The sequence below is a fragment of the Camelina sativa genome, chromosome 6, assembly GCF_000633955.1.
Source record: "Camelina sativa cultivar DH55 chromosome 6, Cs, whole genome shotgun sequence".
Lineage (NCBI taxonomy): Eukaryota > Viridiplantae > Streptophyta > Magnoliopsida > Brassicales > Brassicaceae > Camelina > Camelina sativa.
This window is the reverse complement of record NC_025690.1, coordinates 2,884,911-2,904,233: the sequence shown is the minus strand read 5'-3', so window position 1 is coordinate 2,904,233 and position 19,323 is coordinate 2,884,911. Positions and strand designations below refer to the sequence as shown.

Below are 19,323 nucleotides of genomic sequence, written 5' to 3'. Positions count from 1 at the left end.
GGTGCAACGTATCTCTGTGCTAATCCGGTCTTTCATTCCAGAATGAAACACATCGCTCTTGACTACCATTTCGTACGCACTCAAATACAATCCAATCAGCTTCGTGTTTCACATGTTTCTACTCATGACCAGTTGGCCGACACCCTCACTAAACCACTACCACAAGCAAAGTTCCAAGAAGCATGTTTCAAGATTGGTGTGATCAAGCTCCCTCCATCTTGAGGGGACGTATAGGACATAAGTATATGTCTCAATAGAGCTTAGGGATCTACTTGTAAATATTATTAAACCCTAGATCTTTCTTGTACTATATATATGTGTATAACTCATTCTTAATGAGATAAGAAATATTCAGATCCTATACACATGAGATTACTCCAGTGAGTTTTACTTGTGGTCGTTGTAATACCGATCCTGCTGTTTTGTTGTATATTGGATTTGAAGACGACTTCCAGTTAATATTTACATGTCCTTGGTTTGACCTGTTTGCTTGTTTCATCTCTTTGACTAGTTTCATATGATAAGCCGTTGAAATCATATCTGGCAGCTCAACAGGTGTTTACACATATTGACTACAGCTTCTCTCATTTCTGGCTTCAGTCGGTTCGTAATAAATCCCTTCCAACTGTCTACGCCATTAACTTGAGTAGACAGATCCTCTAACAGATGGATATAACTCTGCAATAGAATTAACCAGTATGTTTCCACCGTGAAGAAAGGCTGACTAGTGACTAGGATCTCTCAGCTAGCTTCTCTCTACTGAAACGAGCTAACAGCCTCTCCTTAAAGTGTTCCCTGCCAGTATAAGGACGGCGATGTATTTTGATATTGAACCAGCTCGAATAATAGTTAAAGAGCTCCAAATTCTTAACCAAGAATTGTTATGTGTGACGACAAGGTTCGACTTTTTGACTGGAAGATCCCTTAAATATACATTGAATTATGAGCAAGCAACCAATAAGCTCAACCAATAGCAGTTGAGCATAAGTTCCAAAACAGGTTGGGTCTAACAAAGAAGCTAATTACAAGAACTATAGTTATTAGCCAATTGTAGCAAACATAATATCAATGCAAGATTAGCGAAATGTATCTTGGCAAAGATTGAGCTTTTGAGAGAAGATGAAGAGAGTGGACAGAGATAAGGGGAGTGGGAGAGTCTGGAGCCAAAGAAGTTAGATTCTGATATTTTGGTGGGAACTGGGAATTGGGTTTTGGTCATAAGGTTATTTCTCTGAGTGCAATGTGGTGTGATTACAGAAAGTGAAAGAAGAAGAACAAGCAGCCATTTTTTTTACTCTATTTGGACGTCTCTCACCACTTTGAAGTGCAAAAAATATGACAGATAGAGAAACATCACAACACACCACAGTCAGATAATATTTTTCTCTCTTCCACATCACAACACACCACTGTCCACAGAGATAAGATTTTTCTCTCTTCCACATCACAAGTTCACAACACACCACAGTCTATACTAAATCAAGAAACAAAACACAATGAGAAAGAACCATTAAAATCGAGAATCAGAACTTGAATTGCTTTCTTTCTTTCAAATATCAATTTATGCAAATGATACAAGATTGAGACTACAGAACTATTGAGTAGGTAGTTATATGAAGAGTACATAGTTCTACAAAGCTTCTTGAAGCTTATGTTTTACAATCAGAATCAAGCCACTAGTTACCTATATCATAAGCTTGAGATGAGATTACGAGCTGAAAGGACAAAACTTTTAATATCTTCAATGTGAAAAGCCGAATCTCTACTATTATCGTCAAGGGTGTTTCATATCAGCTGTTGAAGAAATTGTTAACTGGGTTTTGTCTCTGATGTGTATGTACCTTAGTGCTACAGGATATTAGGAGACAAATTTTCTTGAGTTTTGATCTTTGTCAGCGATTTGGAGGAGGGATGAATCTTGGAACTTTTGACCTTCTCTATGACTGCCTTTCTGGTGTTTATGGTCTTCGTTGAGGAAGCTTTATGAGTTTGAACTGTTCCTGAAGTTTGGCTCCTTCGGAATCTTGGTGAAGTCATGCTTGTCAGTGGTACCTGCTCATGATTATAAATAGTGTCATACATCAAAGCTTCAGTACCCAAAATTATGACAAGTTGAGTCTTATAACAAGGTTTTTAGTTTACCTGAAAACAACCAAATTGTGGGTTCTTCTTGTGTTCTTCAGCTGCTAAGTGAGTGTTTTGATTAGCCTTGAAGCCACAAAACAGTTGCTCTTTTTCAGCATCCTCTTTCTTGTTCTTTTCTTCTAGCTTCTTGAAGAACTAACAGTTACAACCACAGCAAAGGAGAGCTTTGTTAAACTATTGTTCTATATAAGTCCTCTGATCTGAAACAGAAATAAAAAGGGGGTCTTCTATAGTTCTACCTCTTTCCTCCTTTCAGCCCTTTCATCACTTCTGAAGACGAAGGGAGAAGATACAATGACAGACTTTGCTTTGGTTCTGCTATGAGTTGAAAATTTTTCACTGCTGCAATGCATTAGACAAAAACATGCCATCTTATTTCAGCATAAATCAGAGAACCAACACAAACACTTTTGATAAATCACCTCAAGCCATTGCAGTAAGTAGTATAAGATAGTTACTTTTTTCTCTCTCTAAGAGGTTGGTACTTCAACGAACTACTAACCTGACAGATGGTAGTCTTTGCACATTGTTGGGTATTTTGCATGAAACTGAACTCCCTACAGATATGTTTTTCCTGTATTTAAGAAACCAAGTTGAGTTAGTAAGTAATAGCACATAGCGATGAATGTTGTTGAAAATGGTTGGATCTGTAACCTCTTCTTTTCTGATAGCTGGTTGTTGAGAGGAGGACGTTGGGGTAACGTGACAGCAGAGGCCTGCAATATATGTAAGAGTCAGTCCCAGCATCAATACTTAAGGAAATACACAATGTAATGGAGAAACTTGGGAAGAAAATTACGCTGGTTGAACATTTTGCAGCTTTAGAACCTTCTTTGGATGTTCGAGGCAATGGTCTTTTGCGGCTTTTTAAAGCTCCCATTGGTTCGTTTCCACTATTTCTAGCATTTGCTGAAGCTGTTACCTGTGTTGTGGAATTTCTTGCCAGTCTTTTTGGGGCTGTTATGGTCGTCGGACGAACAGAAGAAGCAAAGTTGAGTGACATATGAATTGTATTTGGACCTGATATCTTCTTCTTCTCTGCTTTCCCTGCACTCTTAGAACCGTTTTGGGGCATCTGGACAATTGTTTTCTCGGTATTACCAGAAGGAGCACAGCTGATTGACATGTGAACAGGTTCAGGAGGGGATCTGCTTTTGTTCTTGGATACACTAATTGACGTTTTACTACCCGAGGATGACTCTGTTCTAGTGTTCTTAACTGAATCACCCAGTCCTATAAGAACGAAAGGTTCCAGTTTCGAACTCGTAATGCAGAACTTTGATCCGGAAGAACTAGAACGTCTTTCTTTGCTCAACAAAGTAGAATCCTCCTGAAAATCCAATAGACGCTTAGAGAGATACAAAACATGAAGTTGCAATGTGATTAAAAAAATTGAATTTTGATGCATTACCTCATCAAGAGCATTGTCTTCAGGAACAATCACTGACTTCAAGTTCTCCACTTCACCAGTTTGAACAACAGAAACAACCTCAGCACTGGACACCTCTCCATGCCTAACTTCATCCATGGCCGTACCATTACTCACCACTACTTCTGAATCAACAAGAATATCTTTGAGTACTTCACATATAATCTCATCTTCTTTCGTATTAACCTTTAGTTCTTCGATCTGCTTCGTCTGTGTTACTCTCCCAGCAGCTCGGTTCTTGAAATGAGCTTCAAAGAAAGCCTTCTTCTGAGCTACAGAACCAGGTTTAGTAAACCTCTCAACCTCTTCCAAGTAACGATTCTGAGTAAAAGCAGACCACTTTTCCCACGATAGAGTCTCATTCGCAAATCTACCAAACGATACTGATTCCGTCAGCACACGACCAGGAGGAACCACCTGCAAAATCCCAAAAAAAAAAAAAAAAAAATCTCAAATCCTCTTCCCAGAATACTTCAGATCCATCAAACAACACTCTCTACACTAGCAAAATCAATGCCTAATCAAACCCTAAATCCAAGATTGTATCTTTTTCACTAGCAAAATCAATGTCTAGAACTAGAATCAAACCCTAAATCCAAGATTGTATCTTTTCAAATAAATTCCCAAATCTTGAATCTAGTATGAAAAAAAGAATCGAGTACGGAAAAATCAAAACTTTATTTAAGAAACTGACCTGGTTGTGGTTGGTTTCATGAGATGAGAACTCTGCAGGCTGCGAGAAAGATCTCACAAGACAGACTGATTCTCCCATCTTTTGTTATCTCGAGATCCAAAAAAACCCTAATTGTATGCCCAAATCTGAGAAACTTAAAACTAAAATCTTTATTAGTTTCTCTCGTCGGCTGCTGCAAATCTTAAAAGTAGGTTCGAACTCAATGCCTATGGATTTAAACTTTCCCCAACGGCCACTTTCATTTATTTTATTACGTCATATATAGGAAATTTTGTATCTCATAGTGGACATATATTTTTTTTTTTGTTTTTTGTCAACAATGGAATAATATAATTGTTATATTACATTTCATTTTTTCTTTTTTTCTCAGTGGATTGGGTGTTGATATATGAAATCGACAATATAAATAATACGAATATTAATGGGGATAAATCGGAACTGGTCTTTTTATTAACGTTGAGTTGAAGAGAATGTTTATAGAAAATGACAATTAAGGAGCTAAGCGCAGTTAATACGAATATAAAAGTTCTTCTCTCTCTAATTGCCCCAAAAGTAGATCCCTTTTTCTGACAATGACATCTGATATATATAATGGGCCAGTGACCTAGGGCTTCCTCTGTTCCTCTGAAAATGATGATTTTGCCCTTGTAGCCAGATGGGCCAGATCCAATACTTCATGCCCAAAACTCTCTAAGATCTTCTGTTTGGGCTTCTGTAATGTTGGGGACAAAGCCCATATCCAACAATGGTCCCCCCCTTAGTCCAATGAACAATGGCATGCTTGAGTTCGTCGGGTATAGTTCCATGTATCTAGATCCGTCTTGCAGAATGAACAGAAGATCTTTGAGAGTTTGATGGCCTTCCGGAAAATGTTTAGACGAACAGTGCGTTGCGCACGTTTTTCGAGATGTTCGGAAAGTTCCAGGATGAATAGTGTGTTGCACACGTTTTTCAAAACGTTCGGGAAGTTCCGAGATAAATAGTGCCTTGCACATGTTTTTTGAGGCATCCGGGAGGTTTCGGAATGAATAGTGTCTTGCACACGTTTTTCGAGGAATCCAGGAGGTTCCGGAACGAATAGTGCCCTGCGCACGTTTTTCTAGGCCTCTCGGGTTTTAAACGAGAGTTTTGTGTGTTCTGCACGTTTCCCGAAGTGCAGGAGGTAGAGATAGTTTCAAAACTAGGGTTTTTCTTTTTACTTCGGTCAACGCGCTGGTCCCCCCATATATATATGTCTCCTTGACTTTTCTTTTACTTCCAACTTCTCTTCCTCCTTCACAAGGTAATTTTCTCTCCTTCTCCCTTATCTTCTTCTTTTACTTTTTCGATTTTGGCTTGTAAGGGACATGGTCTCTCCGCCGAGATTGTCACGCCGTGCCGCCGTGTCCACGCCGCTCGTACCGGCCGGTTTATTTTGCCGGCGGCGCCTTCTTGCCGCTGGATCCAGCTTCCTCACGCCGTCATCAGTTCCCGCCGCCCTTTCGGCTGGCTAGGATTTCTTGTCAAACCACGGCTTCATTCTCGCCACTAGGACACCGCCACCCAGAACCGCCTCCATCGTGCGAACTCCATTCTATGCCGCCGGATCTGGCCGAGACCGTGAGGCGTCTCGGCCACCACCATCGCACCTTAGTGCCATCTCCACTAGTTGCGGCGAGATGCCCCTATCGTGGTTGGTGTGGAGCGTGGTCATGTACGAGTCCAAGATTCTGTAAGCGTTCGTGTTGCTGCGTGTGGACGTTGGCAAGATGGGATCCGTACGGTGATGGCGAGGTGAAGATTTACGGAGATTTCTCGGCGACGCGGTGGCTGAGGTTGATGGTGGTCCCTCGAGATACCCATAATTGCATCGCATTAGCGAGATGGTGAAACGGCGAGATGAACGTGTCAGCAGGATGGGGATTGCGGAGTCGAGGTGGTGAGGTAGACAGCAGCGAGATGGCGAGATTGGCGAGATGGCTATCTTGGTGGCGAGATTGGCGAGATGGCTATCTTGGTGGCGAGAATGGCGAGATGGCTGTCTTGGTGGCGAGATGGCGAGATTGACGAGATGGCTGTTTTGGTGACGAGATGGCGGGCTGCACTTTTGGTGGCGAAGTCAAAGGCGAGATTGACCTTCGGTGGCAAGATTGACTTTCGTGGAAACGAGGTGGCGAGGTCGAGATTCGTGGAAGCGAGTTGGTGGTGTGGTCGAGATTCTGCGAGATCGAAGCATGGCGTACTTGATCATAGCGAGAGTCACGAGTCGGTGAGCTTGCATCTTGCAGGCGGCAAGTTCGTTGGGTGTTTGCGACGTACTAGAGTTGATGACTCGAGAATGGCGGTACTGATATTGGCGAGACTTTGAACGAGGCCAAACCAAGGTTTGGCGTGATGATGGGTTTGTGTACGAGACTATGGCGAGCTCGATTCGACGAGATTAGCGTGCTTTGGGAATTGGCGTGTTTGCGAAGTCAAGGTGATGAGTACGAGGTCAGTGTGACAAACTCGGAGCTTGGCGAGATTGATGTTGCGAGTCCGAAACCGACGAGCTTTCTTGTTGTGGATTCGGGAGTTGTTGAGCTGAAACTTGAGGGTAGTGGCGCGCACACAATTCTGGTGTGATCAATCAGTCTTGAGTAATATGATGTTTCTCACGTGGTCTGTTGCTCAAATACTGACCGGTTGCTTGGTTGGTTTTGCAAGGTCTCGTGCAATGGCTTTAGGAGATGATGTCTATGGTGACGTTCCGGAGGAATTTGGAGATGATCAGTATCGTGCGCTAGAGAGACACCTTGACGAACCCGAGACGAGCTATCCTTCCTGGTGGGAACCATCGGAGGGAGGAGGTGTCATAATAGATCTGGCGGATTTGACGGAAGAAGATGTTCAGGAGCTCGACGTCGTGTTTCCTATGGACGCTCAGGACCTTAATTTGATCCCACATCCTTCAAGTTAACCGCGAGGGAAGGTGTTAGCGTATGAAGAATGCACCGACTCAGACTGTGCTCCAAGGTCTCTGGTCGCTGGTTTAGCCGTTGGTAGCGGGGTTCAGAGACATTGCAAGGATCATACGGGAGGTAGAGAACGTGTCTTTCGTGACGGTGGAAGGACCCTGAGTATTGATGTTTCGCTAGCTCACATGTTCGATCTCTACGGGATGCCACACAACCTGCAGCTTGCGCTGCCGAGTGCCAACGAACGTCCGTGGGACTGCCCACGAGGTCACCTATGCGTTTACGAGGACTTCTTTATCAAATGTGGCCTATGGTTCCCGATTCCAGAATTTTTGACGAGTTACTGCGCGCGTCGGAAAATTGCATTCTCGCAGCTGTCAATCTCCACCATCCGTAATGCGGTGGGACTCAAGATAACCGGTGCCAGGAAGGGAATCTCGATCAATTGTGACCTCTTCTAGCTCGTTACGAGACCTATGTTCGACCGTACGGGACTATGCAGTGCTCGCTGTATGCCAGGCCTTACGATCACGCGCGACCAGAAGAGTAACATTCATGGTTGGTAGAGGCGGTTTTTCTTTGTGGAAATAAACAAGATTTCAGTTGAAGATCCGGACATGACTTGTCCTTCTGCTTGGAATTTGACTCTCGGTAGTCGTTACTGTGTTGGATTTGTGTTTTTCTGGTTTTTTAAATATCTTTGCTGATCGTATTTGTTTTGTACTCGCAGATAACCTTCCACCTTCTGCTGTGTGTGACTTCGAGACCGTTGACAAAGCTTCCATTTTTCTTCACAGTGAGACTTTGAAGTGGCCTTGGGTTCTTTCACACTTCGAGACTTGTGAGTTTTCAAGTCTGCTTGTCTACATCCTGATGCTCATATGTTCACGTAACTTATTTTTATATTTGTCCTGCAGGTTCGCGGACTGGATTGCAAATGGGAGATTGCCCAATGTCGTGCTATGCTGACTTGTTCAATGCCAAAGATGCACCTATTGTAGCAACCGAGGCTGTTATCCCAAATGTCGAGGTTGACACAGAGGGCGTTGTCGTTGAGCATGAAGATGGTGAGGTGCCCGCTCCTGATGGTGAGCCTGGTAGTAGGACTCGTTCCACCAAGGTTGCTGCAGCTCGTGTTGCGAAGAAGCCATCTTCCGTGCCCCGTGCACCAGCAGCTGGTGGTGATCGTTCTCGGAAGAGCTCGTCTTGCTCGAGTCCTCAGAGTGATGTTGAAGGAAGTTCAAGGCGTCCTTCTCACAGGGAGGAATGTCGCGTGAGGATTGATCACTCATTTTCCTTTCGCTACGACGTGAGAGATCAAGCATTCTCTGGCGATTCACGAGCTTGCGCAGATCTTGCCAGCAAAATTCATGGTGACTTCGTTCCGCTTCTTGCTCCTGGTGATTTGGCTTGTCCGACCACGTACGAGGAGGCCGTTCGTCGGCAGTTTCAGGTTAGGGTCTGATCCTACAGTTCGTTTTAATGTGCATATTGCTTAACCGTAATCTAACTATTTTTCTCGATCACTTAGGCGATGAGCTGGACAAACCGCCTTGTTGGCGACTATGATCAGAAGGTGCATGCAGATAGAAGGGAGACCTCGCTTGTCCGGGAAACGTTGGTTCAGGCCGAGAAATCAAGCAAGGATGGTGAGGCGCTTGTCAAGGAGCTGACGGCTTCACTTAAGAAGTCTCAGAGGAAGCTCAATTCCGAGACAGCGCGTCTCAGGAAAGCGCTAGATGATTGCGGGGAGGAAGAGCGTGCAAAGGCTGATGTTGAGATCGGGACACATCGGGAGCGTATTGAGCGACAACCTTATTTGCTCGTTCTCAGCCAAGTGACCGGGACCAGGCAATGTCTTCAAAAGTTGATTGGCAAGGAAACCATGATTCCCGAGAGTAGGATGGAGCGTCTCGCAGATAGCCAGGCAGAGTTGGAAGCGAAGGTTAACGGGGTTGTGGTACCGTCGCTTCTTGACGCTGATCTAGAGCCGTTTCCGGAATCTGCCAACGAAGGCGCTGGTGATGCTGCTAACGAGTGATGTCCTCGTATTATTGCTTGTTGTTCTTGCTTTTGGATTTTCTTTATCATTGAGAACTCGATTGCTGATTGCTTTTGTACTTTTCTTTGGGTATTTGCAAACTTGGTTGCTTTTGATTTATGAACTTGATTATTGCCGATTTTTGTTTCCTTCATTATGATGAAGCTGCTTTTGCCGCGCAAAGATTGATTATTGCGTAGAATAGAGATGCGACGTTTTCGTTCTTTACAGGGCATATTTTGCAGTGCAGCACGTCTCCTGGCTTACCCTGGATATGTTGTTCCCCAAAACGTCCCGAGTAGACAAGACGGACTTGTCGTACTATTTTAGGTGCGGTACGCGTGACCGGTTTACCCTGTAGATGCTGCAGGAATTACGGGTGTGCGAGTCGGGGTCTCAGCTTACCCACTCCGGTTCCTGCTAATTTTGTGAGTTTGGGCTCGGCTTATAATGTCCTACCGAAGTAAGGACGTCGATTATTTCACCACTGCACCCATGCGGAGCGCGTTTTAGAGTTGTCTGGCTGGCCAGGGCGTTAGAATAAGTGTCGATAGATCGCTCGAGAGTGTTTCGTTGCGAAACTTTTTTTTAATTAAAAGTTATAGTTGCACCTTGTGAAAGACTGCCTACGTACCCTCGAAAGGGATCAAACCATTCGTAGTTCAAATTAATAGTGAATGCTCGATGACGAGCTTTTTTTTTTTTTTTTGGGTAGATTGACTAATGATAGTAGCGTTTGAGGTTGGCGGAGTTCCAGGATCGCGGGACTGGCGTGCCGTTCATCTCGAGTAGCTGGTGGACGCCGGGCTTTACGATCTTGGAGACTAAGTATGGACCCTCCCAATACGCGCCGAGATATCCAGCGTTCTTCTCTTTTGTATTCTAGTAAACTTTGCGGAGGACAAGATCACCCTCCGCAAAGTAACGATACTTGACTTTCTTGTTGTAGAATTTCGCGGCGGAGGACAAGATCAACCTCTGAATCCGTAGTAGAGCTTGGTCGCGCTCTTTTTCGATGAATAGGAGTCGGTCACACAGCATTTTGTCGTTCAGCTCTTGATTGTGAACGAGCATAGAACGTCAGAGAGTTGGGATTCCTACCTCGTATGGAGCGAGGGCATCCATGCCGTATGCGAGTGAGAATGGGTTTCGTCCAGTTGATGTGCGCGGTGAAGTGCGATGAGACCATAGGACGCCGTCGAATTCGTTAGCCCATAGACCCTTCTTGGCGTCGAGCCGTTTCTTGATCCCGACGATTATAGTTTTGTTGGTGGCCTCCGTTTGTCCGTTGCCTTGAGGGTATCTCGGCGTTAACTTACTCAGGCGTATCCGCCTGCCGGCGCAAAATCCTTCGAAGCTTAGGGAGATGAATTGGGGGTCGTTGTCGCATACGATTTCGTATGGCTTCGAGCGAGACATATGATTCTGCTTCAACCCATTTGGTAAAGTAATCCTCCATGAACAGGAGATACTTCTTTTGGTTAGATGGTTTTAGCGGCCCGACAATATCCATCGCCCATCGCATGAAGGGGTATGGTGGTGAGGTTGTTCGCAATTGTTCAGTCGGACAATGGATGAATGGTGCGTGGCGTTGACACTTTTCGCACTTGGCTACGAATGCGGTACAATCGGCGATCATAGTTGGCCAGAAATGACCATTGCAACGGATTCGGAGTGCCAACCCACGTCCGCCCGAATGGTTTCCTCCGGCTCCTTTGTGCACTTCGCGCAAGATGTCGTTGACATCCTTTTTGTTGACGTAGACAAGGAGGGCGCCATTAGCATCATGATGAAATATGTTGCCATCCAACATCGTGTACTGGGTGCATTTAGCGCGCAATCGTCGAGCTTCCCACTTATCCTATGGGCTTATCCCATCAGCGATGTAGGCGATAATCTCAGTTGGCCAATCATCGTCGGCAGAAGTATTAGGAGTTTGAGCTGGGGGTGGTAAAACCGGGGCCAGTGACGTTGCGGGAGCTGCCGCGGGTACTCGACTACAGGGAATGTGACAGGAGCAAGGGACAGTGAATTGACGTTGATGCTTGGGCGATCGATGCTCTCCACATGTATTATTCGGTGGAGATCGGGGTCTGATGTGGAAGCAAGCGTTGCGAGCGCATCAGCTGGAGCATTGTCGCTTCGTTGAATCTTGACGAGCTCGAAGAACTCGAACTTCTGGGATAAGTCGCGAACGACTTTGAGATAGGCATCCATGCGTTCGTGTCTCGTTGCATAATCTCCACTGAACTGATGTGTGACAAGCTGAGAGTCGCAGAAAGCTGGTATTTTTTTTACTCCAATTCCATGCGCAAGGCGCAATCCAGCGATCAGTGCTTCGTACACAGCGTCATTATTTGAAGCAGAAAAAGCGAGACGGAATGATTGTTTCAGTACTTCTCCAGTGGGCGAAGTTAGGCGTATGCCAGCTCTTGAGCCCATCTTTGACGAAGCGCCGTCCACGTGGAGTGTCCATACTTCGGGCTGAGGGGAGTCAGCCTTGAGTTCTGGAGAGAGCTCAACCAAAAAATCTGCTTGGACTTGCGACTTGGCGCAAGTGCGGTTTTTGTAGTCAATGTCGTAGTCGCTTAATTCCACTGCCCATTTCGCCAGGCGGCCTGATTGACTTGGACTGTACAGGATTGTCCGTAGAGGCTGATTCGTAAGAACTTCAACAGTGTGAGATTGAAAGTAGGGGCGGAGCTTGCGAGCTGATATTACGACAGCGTATGCGAGTTTCTCCAGAGTCGGATACCGGAGTTTGGCACCATCGAGAGTCTTACTCACATAGAAGATAGGATGTTGCTCTCCTCGATCCTCTCTTACCAGTACGCCGCTTACAGCTGAACAAGAGATTGCGATGTAGAGATACAAAGTTTCTCCTTGCTCGGGTTTCGCTAGGACTGGCGGAGATGATAAGTAATCTTTCAGTTGTTTGAATGCCAGTTCGCACTTCTCATCCCACTTGAAACGTTTATTTCCGCGAAAGAACTGGTAAAATGGCAAGCACTTGTCCGTTGAGCAAGAGATGAAGCGATTCAGTGCGGCAATGCGCCCGGTAAGACGTTGCACCTCGCGGGTGTTTCTTGGAGATGGAAGGTTGATGATTGCAGAAATCTGCTTTGGATTTGCTTCTATCCCGCGCTTCGTAACGAGATACCCCAAGAATTCGCTGGAAGTAACGCCAAAAGTGCATTTCGCCGGGTTCAGTTTCATGATATACTTGTTGAGTATCTCGAAACACTGTTTTAGGTGTGTGACATGGTCTTTGGCCTGAGCTGATTTGACGAGCATATCGTCGATGTAGACTTCTATGGTTCGACCAAGTTGACTTGCAAACATCCAGTTTACCAAGCGCTGATACGTTGCTCCTACGTTTTTCAGCCCAAAAGGCATGACCCTGTAACAGCAACTGCCTTGCTCGGTAATGAATGCAGTCTTCTCTCAGTCGTCCTTGTGCATCATTTTCTGGTTGTAGCCCGAGAACGCGTCCATGAAAGATAGCAGTTCGTTTCCAGCTGTGGCTTCGACTAGATGATCAATGCGCGGAAGAGGAAAACTGTCTTTCGGACAAGCCTTGTTCAGGTCTGTGAAGTCGACGCACAATCTCCACGTACCGTTCTTCTTCTTCACCACGACTGGGTTACTTAGCCAGTCTGGATAGCGAACTTCAGTAATTGATCCCGCATCAAGTAGCTTCCGTACCTCGTCATTGACTGCAGTTGTTTGTTCCGCACCAAGATTTCGACGCATTTGCTTAACGGGCTTATAAGTTGGATCGACGTTGAGTTCGTGGCTGATAATGCCATGATAAATCCCGGTCATATGGTATATCGACCAGGCGAACGTGGTTGAATTTTTTGGTAAGAACTTAACGAGTTCGTCCCTTAGAGCGATTGGTAGCTCAACACCTATCCCGACGCAGCGCTTAGGATCAGACAAATTCTTTTGGGGGCGGGGTGCGTGCATCTCGTGGAGGCTGTGATTTGGCGATCACAAATGCCCTTGCGTTTTGCATCTTCTTCTCAATAATGAAGCCAGTTCGTGCCATTAGAGGATCTCCGCGTAGCGTAACGATTCCGTATGCATTTGGAAACTTGGTGCACTGGTGGTAAGTGGAGGCTACAACACGCATCTTATGGAGCCATGGTGTTCCAAGAATGACGTTGTAAACAATGGGTTTATCCACGATTGCGAAGTTGAAACATTGCATCGTGTTGCCAACGTAAATTGGAAGTGCTATGGTTCCAACAGTCATTATAGTATCTCCATCGAATCCTGTCAGAGGCTGCGTTTCATGTGTCGTGTTGCGGAGATCAATCTCCATTTGAATCAGTACATCCTTGAATATCACGTTGACCGAGCTTCCAGTGTCAATAAGAATTCTTGTCACCAAGCTTTCCCCAATTACCATTTCTACGACGAATGGATCATTGTTCGGACTAGCGTTGCGCGCGTCCTCTTCAGTAAACGTAATTGGTTCGGAAGACCGCTTAAACGTGTTGCTATAGGAGGGCCAGCTATGCTTTGCTTCTGCTTCGCGGCAGTAAGCTTGGATTGATCGAATAGAGTCGCGGCATGTTCACAAGCCGCCCATGATCATGTTGATCCTTCGGCGAGGAGCTGGTGGTTCATCGTGTTCTTCCGCATCATGGTTTATCTTTGGGGGAGGGGGCAGGCGAGCGATTTCTCATGCTCGGTCATGTTGTGCTCGTGCTCGTTCGTTTTGGGCTGCTGCCTCCTCTTCATGCTGCCTTTCATGTTGTTGCTGGTCTGCTAAACAGTACGGGCTATCCTTATGCGTGTTAACCTTTCTCTGTTCTCGCTCTATATCGATGTTACCTCTTTTGTACTTGTGAAAAAGAAGGTATTGAAGTGTTTTGCAATCCTCTGTGGAATGTCCGCCAAATTTGTGGAATTCGCAATAACCTCGCTTGCCTTTGAAGGTAGGGCCATCAGTTTCACGATCGTAATTATTCCAGCGCTTGCCTTGCTGTTGCTCGTTTTCATCGATAGCAAACATCGTTACCTTCCTTCCTTTCTCGCCTTTGGCGTATTCCTTGTTGTAATGCTGGCGAGGCTAATAGTACTCTTGAACAACTTTGTTTTTTGAGCTCGGGGCTTTTTCGGGTGCTTTCTCTACAGCGTTAGTTTGATTGAGGTTTTCTTTTCCTTGGTCTTCCTCCACCTCGATGTATCGGTTTGCGCGTGCAAGAACTTCGCCCAAGGATGTGATGGTAGAATTGTTAGGTCTTCCTTGAACCTGGTTCCGCGGGCAAGCGCGTTCTTTAGAGCTCCTATTGCGGCGTCGTCGCTGATGGCGAGCTGAAATACGACTCCTCTGAATCTGGCCATGAAAGTTCGCAGCAACTCCTTGTGCTTCTGGTGCATTCTCCATAAGTCGGCATTCCACGCAGGGACATGCATGAAGCATTGGTGATGCTGAAGGAAGGCAGTTGTGTGTGCCTCATAGCCATCGATCGACCTCTTTTTGGTATTGGGGTTGCGTCTTACTCTGACGCCTGATACTCTTGTAGTGAAAGGCGAACGTCGCGCCTCTGCTAGCACACTCTCGAGCTCTGGTGCTGCGCTTGTTATGCGGTGCATCTGCGACGTAATTATCTTCAACTGAGCTTGCATATGATGAAGCTCCTGCTGCAGGGCGCGATTTTCTGCGCTCTCGGGTTGATTCGGCCCAACACGTTGATCCGTGAGCATTTGGTCAGTTTGGAAATGCACTCTCGGTTGCTCGCCATTGGGTCCAACGACGATCGACGAAAGTCGGGGCCTTCTGTTGGCGTGGTGCGTTCCACACGGAGTATTGTGTTCAGCTTGCAGAGTGTTTTCTCCAGCTCGCGGAGGGTTATGCTCAGAACGCGGAGTATTGTGTTCAGCTCACGGAATGCGTGGTGCCATCGTGTCTTCGTCTCACACGTGTCGAGCTTCAGATTGTGGCCTATGGCGTCTTGAGTGATTGGTTGGTCCTGGAGACATCATTTGCACGGCTTGTCCACTCATCCGGTCCAGGGTTCTTCGATCAGCTTGATCGAGCGCGGCCTGACTGATAGTGACGCCTCTACGTGCGTGTCCAGTAGCGCCTGCGGCTACGCGGTCAGTTGGGGTGACACCGTTAGCAGCACGATCAAGAGGAGTATTGTCGTCATCCACCCCATTTGTCCGAGCGACGCACGTAGCGTCTACGGCTTCGCGGTCGATTGGATTGTCGCCTATGGTTTCGCGGTCGATTGAATATTCACCTACGGCTTCGCGGTCAGTTGGATTGTTGCCTTGGAGCTGGTTCGTCCTCGAGCGGGTGCGGCCCCATATGATTGGCCTGGGAGATACGATGCGAGATGCGGGAGAGCGTGGTGCGGAAGAGTCGACGCCTTCGTTGCTGGAGAGATCGGTATGAGACATGCTGCTGGTTTTCCAAAAACGACTTTGTCTTCAAACTCTATTCGTCAAATGAAAGGATTCCGTCTAGCCCCATGGTGGGCGCCAAATTATTGATGTATGAAATCGACAATATAAATAATACGAATATCAATGGGGATAAATCGGAACTGGTCCTTTTATTAACGTTGAGTTGAAAAGAGTGTTTACAGAAAATGACAATTAAGGACAGTTTATACGAATATAAAAGCTCTTCTCTCTCTAATTGCCCCAAAAGTGGATTCCTTTTTCTGACAATGAAATTTGATATATATAGTGGGCCAGTGACCTAGAGCTTCCTCTGTTCCTCTGTAAAATGACGATTTTGCCCTTGCGGCCAGATGGATCAGATCCAAGACTTCAGGCCCAAAACTCTCTAAGATCTTCTGTTTGGGCTTCTGTAATGTTGGGAGCAAAGCCTATATCCAACATTGGGAATTCATTTTTTCCATTAAAATAAAATTAGCTAATTATAAATACTAATATCTGCCTTTCAATATTAATTATGAGAGTGTACTCCAAGTTTAAATTTTTCTTTTTATTGCTAAATTTTATAAATCATAGAAAGATATAAAATAATAATACTTTTAGAGGACCTGCTTAATTATTGAAATTCAGTGATATTTTGGCATTCTTGTATTTCTCTTTTTTTTTACAAAAATATTAGCTAGTAATAAACACTAATATTTGCCTTTTAGTATTATGTTAAAAAGAGTGTGTGCTCCAAGTTAGTGCTAAATTAATCAATTAGATAAAATACTAAATTTTTTTGAAATTGTCTTTATGAAAATATATTACAAGATCTCTTGTTCATGTATATAATTTCTAACAGAGTTACAGAATATAATGACTTCTGAAAATAGTATTATATCATAAAGTGATTTTTTTTACAAGTGAGATGAATATATTTTTTTTTATATAATATTTTCATCCCCTGGACTATTTTATTATTACATCACCAGATTGTTTTGCCCGTTACTTGAATTTCAACCTTTTCAGTGGCCTCCCCCAACGGCTAGTCAAAATTGAACCAACCAATTTCAACAAATAAATATCCGGTTTAGCTTAATAAACCGGGTTTATAATCATAGAACATGGAGAAAAGGTTGGATCACACTAGGATTCAGGGAAACAAAATGGAGCAATTCACTATCTTGTTCTAAAAGCTTCATCTCTTGTTCATTCAGATTCACCCAAGCTTCAATTCCACCAGCTTCTTTCGTATCAAGAAGCGTCACGATGTTCTTCTGTCTTACGCAAGGTATCCCAACCCAAGCCGGTTTTCCCCAACCGAAATCGGTTTCGTACAAACCGAATCTACAAGCACTAGAGAAGATGTAGAAATCGAAATCTCCACTTGCAATCATATGTCCTGCTTCTCTCTGGTAGCTACAAATGATCTCTGTTGCACTTGGGTTTCCTACAAGCTTCGGTACATGGTTATCTCGAAACCTCTGTTTTTCTTTTCGTAATTCCGAAACCAAAGTTTGAAGCTTTGTCTGGTTTACTCCTTCCTCTGCTTTTGCTGCAAAGTAGCTCACGAGATTCCCAACTGAGTTCTCTGTGAATGGTGGCGAGACGCGAGAGCGTAGACTAGCTGAGTTTGCCAGAATCGATGGTTTCGATGTTCCTGAAACTGTTCTTGTAGCTTTCATTGCAGTTTTCCATATAAGAGCTGACACAGCTTCGACTCTTGTAGGTTGTTTCACTTCAAAGCTTGAAGCATTCGCTTGCAAAGATTGAATACTCGAAGAATCGAATACGAATCTATTCGAAAGAGTCTGATTCATCATGATCTCTGGCTCAATCACTGGTGCAGGGGAAGTCTCAGAGAAGTTTCCAGGTGGGAAGATCTTAACCGTGTCGAATACAGGAGATCCAACGGTTTTGATCGACCCTCGGGACGAGATTGCAGCCCAAGTCTTCATGAATAAACCGATAGAAGTCGCGTCAGCGAACTTATGTGAGATACAAACTCCTATAGCCATGCTTCCACATTCAAAGAAACTCGCTTGAGCAAGAAGCAGTTTGGTTCTTGTCTCTATGGAATCAACTGATGTTGGAATCAGCCGTTGCAAGTTGTCTGAAGAAGGCTCTTGCAGGAGACTCGAAAGCGGTGAATTGACTTCTGCTTCGAGGAAATCAGCGCCTGAGTCGTTACAATCGATGCTTACGTTGCCTTTGAGCCGTCCAGCAAGAGGGTAGAAATGAGTTAAAGTCTCAGACAACGACTTCTTCAGCTTCTGTAATTGCTCTGTTGGTTTGATTCTGTTGTTGTTACCTGAATAGAAGTAAACCATTGGACCGAAGATCGTTGGACCGAGCTGTTCTAGAAGAGAGAGTTTAAACTTCTTTAAGTGGTTTGGAGTTGGAGAAGATGGTTTGATGATGTCTCGGGAGACTACATCGACTATCATAGAGGAGTTCTGGTGAAACCTCCTGGAGATAAACCGAGCAAGAGTCATCGCAAAGATTTGCTTCTGTTTCTTTGTTAGAACTTAGAAGAAGAATCCTGTTGGACAGAACATTTAACAGAGAAAATCCAAAGATTCTTGCAGGAAAATGCCAATAGATCCTCTATACACTAAAGGACAAAACTTTTGTTCCATATTGAGATCCATTTTAATATTGGAGTGACTTCAGACAATAGAAAATTCATTTTTTCATAACAAGATGTTTGTTTACATGACCGAAGTATACAAGATAAATCAAGAACTGAAAGAGGACAACAACATTTGGCTAAAACCTCACACTGTTTAACTGAATTAAACTAGTCTTGAAGACGAAACCAGAGACTTTGAAGCAAGCAAAAGCAAAGTAAATGTATATACCTTTCAGGTGTAAAGAAAACAAAACAAAACAATAAACCGATTGTTGTATTGCATCGCTGAAAAGTGCAGAAAAAAAACTCTTACTTCGCCATTGATGTGTGTCCTTTTGAAGCAACAATCTCCTCTAACTGTCTCCAGGTTTCTCCATTCTTCTTCTTAGTATCTTCTGCTTTTTGCTGATCTTCTTGGAACTTGCACAAACATTCTTCGAATAAGTCTGGATTTGTATCGGACAAAACCTTGAGAACATTCTCCGTCAAGTTCTTCACAGCCTGATTCCAATGGCTGCTACCGTTTTTCTCCAAAGCAGGAAACACTATCGGTAAAATGATTCTGCTGTTTTGTCTCACCAAATTAGTGACATGATCGTTGTTCCATAAGTATAAAGCCCGTTCCGCTACCTAAACACACAAGCAGTTTATTTTTATGAAACAATTCAAAAGAATCTAACAATCAGGTATGTAGTCTACCTAATAAACTTTTAACTTTACCTGAAAGTGAGAACTGCTTAAGCACTGAGCAATTTGGCGAGAGAGCGGAATCATACACCGTTCAAACTCTGTTAATTGAGTTGCTTCTAATATCTCCTCCAATTCATTCAAGAACATGATTTCTTTAGAGCTATTAGTAACAGGCCAGTACTTCAACATCCCTCTAATAACTGTATCCGCGAGCTTACAATCTTTCTCAACAAACTGTATAACGCAGTAAGAAAGCTGTTGATGGTAATTTGGTAAGCATTTCAGTTTGTGTAGAGGAATCAAGACACGAGTGAGGAAGAGCTTGTGTTCTTCCTTGAGCGGTAAAGCAAATCC

The 19,323-nt window shown here is 44.4% G+C and overlaps 4 protein-coding genes across 4 annotated transcripts in view; all 4 read right to left on the bottom strand.

Moving 5' to 3' along the window:
* On the bottom strand, positions 1,544-4,487 carry LOC104790229 (protein WVD2-like 7). The gene is made up of 8 exons (XM_010515934.2): positions 4,269-4,487; positions 3,557-3,991; positions 2,945-3,475; positions 2,800-2,861; positions 2,648-2,719; positions 2,385-2,487; positions 2,143-2,280; positions 1,544-2,052 (listed from the first exon to the last, which is right to left on the bottom strand). The coding sequence occupies exons 1-8, from the start codon at positions 4,344-4,346 to the stop codon at positions 1,849-1,851; spliced, it is 1,623 nt and encodes a 540-aa protein (XP_010514236.1). The 5' UTR covers positions 4,347-4,487; the 3' UTR covers positions 1,544-1,848.
* On the bottom strand, positions 13,180-13,659 carry LOC104793896. The gene has a single exon (XM_010520319.1). It carries the CDS (start codon positions 13,657-13,659, stop codon positions 13,180-13,182), a length of 480 nt encoding a protein of 159 aa, XP_010518621.1.
* Positions 16,617-18,247, bottom strand: LOC104790228 (vinorine synthase-like). Its single transcript, XM_010515932.2, has one exon. The coding sequence runs from the start codon at positions 18,140-18,142 to the stop codon at positions 16,763-16,765; it is 1,380 nt and encodes a 459-aa protein (XP_010514234.1). The 5' UTR covers positions 18,143-18,247; the 3' UTR covers positions 16,617-16,762.
* Positions 18,316-19,323, bottom strand: part of LOC104790227 (serine/threonine protein phosphatase 2A 55 kDa regulatory subunit B' delta isoform-like) — a gene marked incomplete at its 5' end in the record, with an annotated part of 2,082 nt that continues 1,074 nt past the window's right edge. The window contains 1 exon segment of the mRNA XM_019246635.1: positions 18,316-18,909. Within this exon segment, the coding sequence (XP_019102180.1) occupies positions 18,589-18,909 (321 nt within the window).

Bases quoted from the DNA above. Each gene is read 5' to 3' on its own strand.
- LOC104790228 (XM_010515932.2), bottom strand. From the start codon at position 18,142: ATGACTCTTGCTCGGTTTATCTCCAGGAGGTTTCACCAGAACTCCTCT.
- LOC104790229 (XM_010515934.2), bottom strand. From the start codon at position 4,346: ATGGGAGAATCAGTCTGTCTTGTGAGATCTTTCTCGCAGCCTGCAGAG. The intron at 3,476-3,556 runs GTAATGCATCAA...TTGGATTTTCAG, and splicing joins AAGACAATGCTCTTGATGAG to GAGGATTCTACTTTGTTGAG. The intron at 2,053-2,142 runs GTAAACTAAAAA...AATCATGAGCAG, and splicing joins CACAATTTGGTTGTTTTCAG to GTACCACTGACAAGCATGAC.
- LOC104793896 (XM_010520319.1), bottom strand. From the start codon at position 13,659: ATGGTAATTGGGGAAAGCTTGGTGACAAGAATTCTTATTGACACTGGA.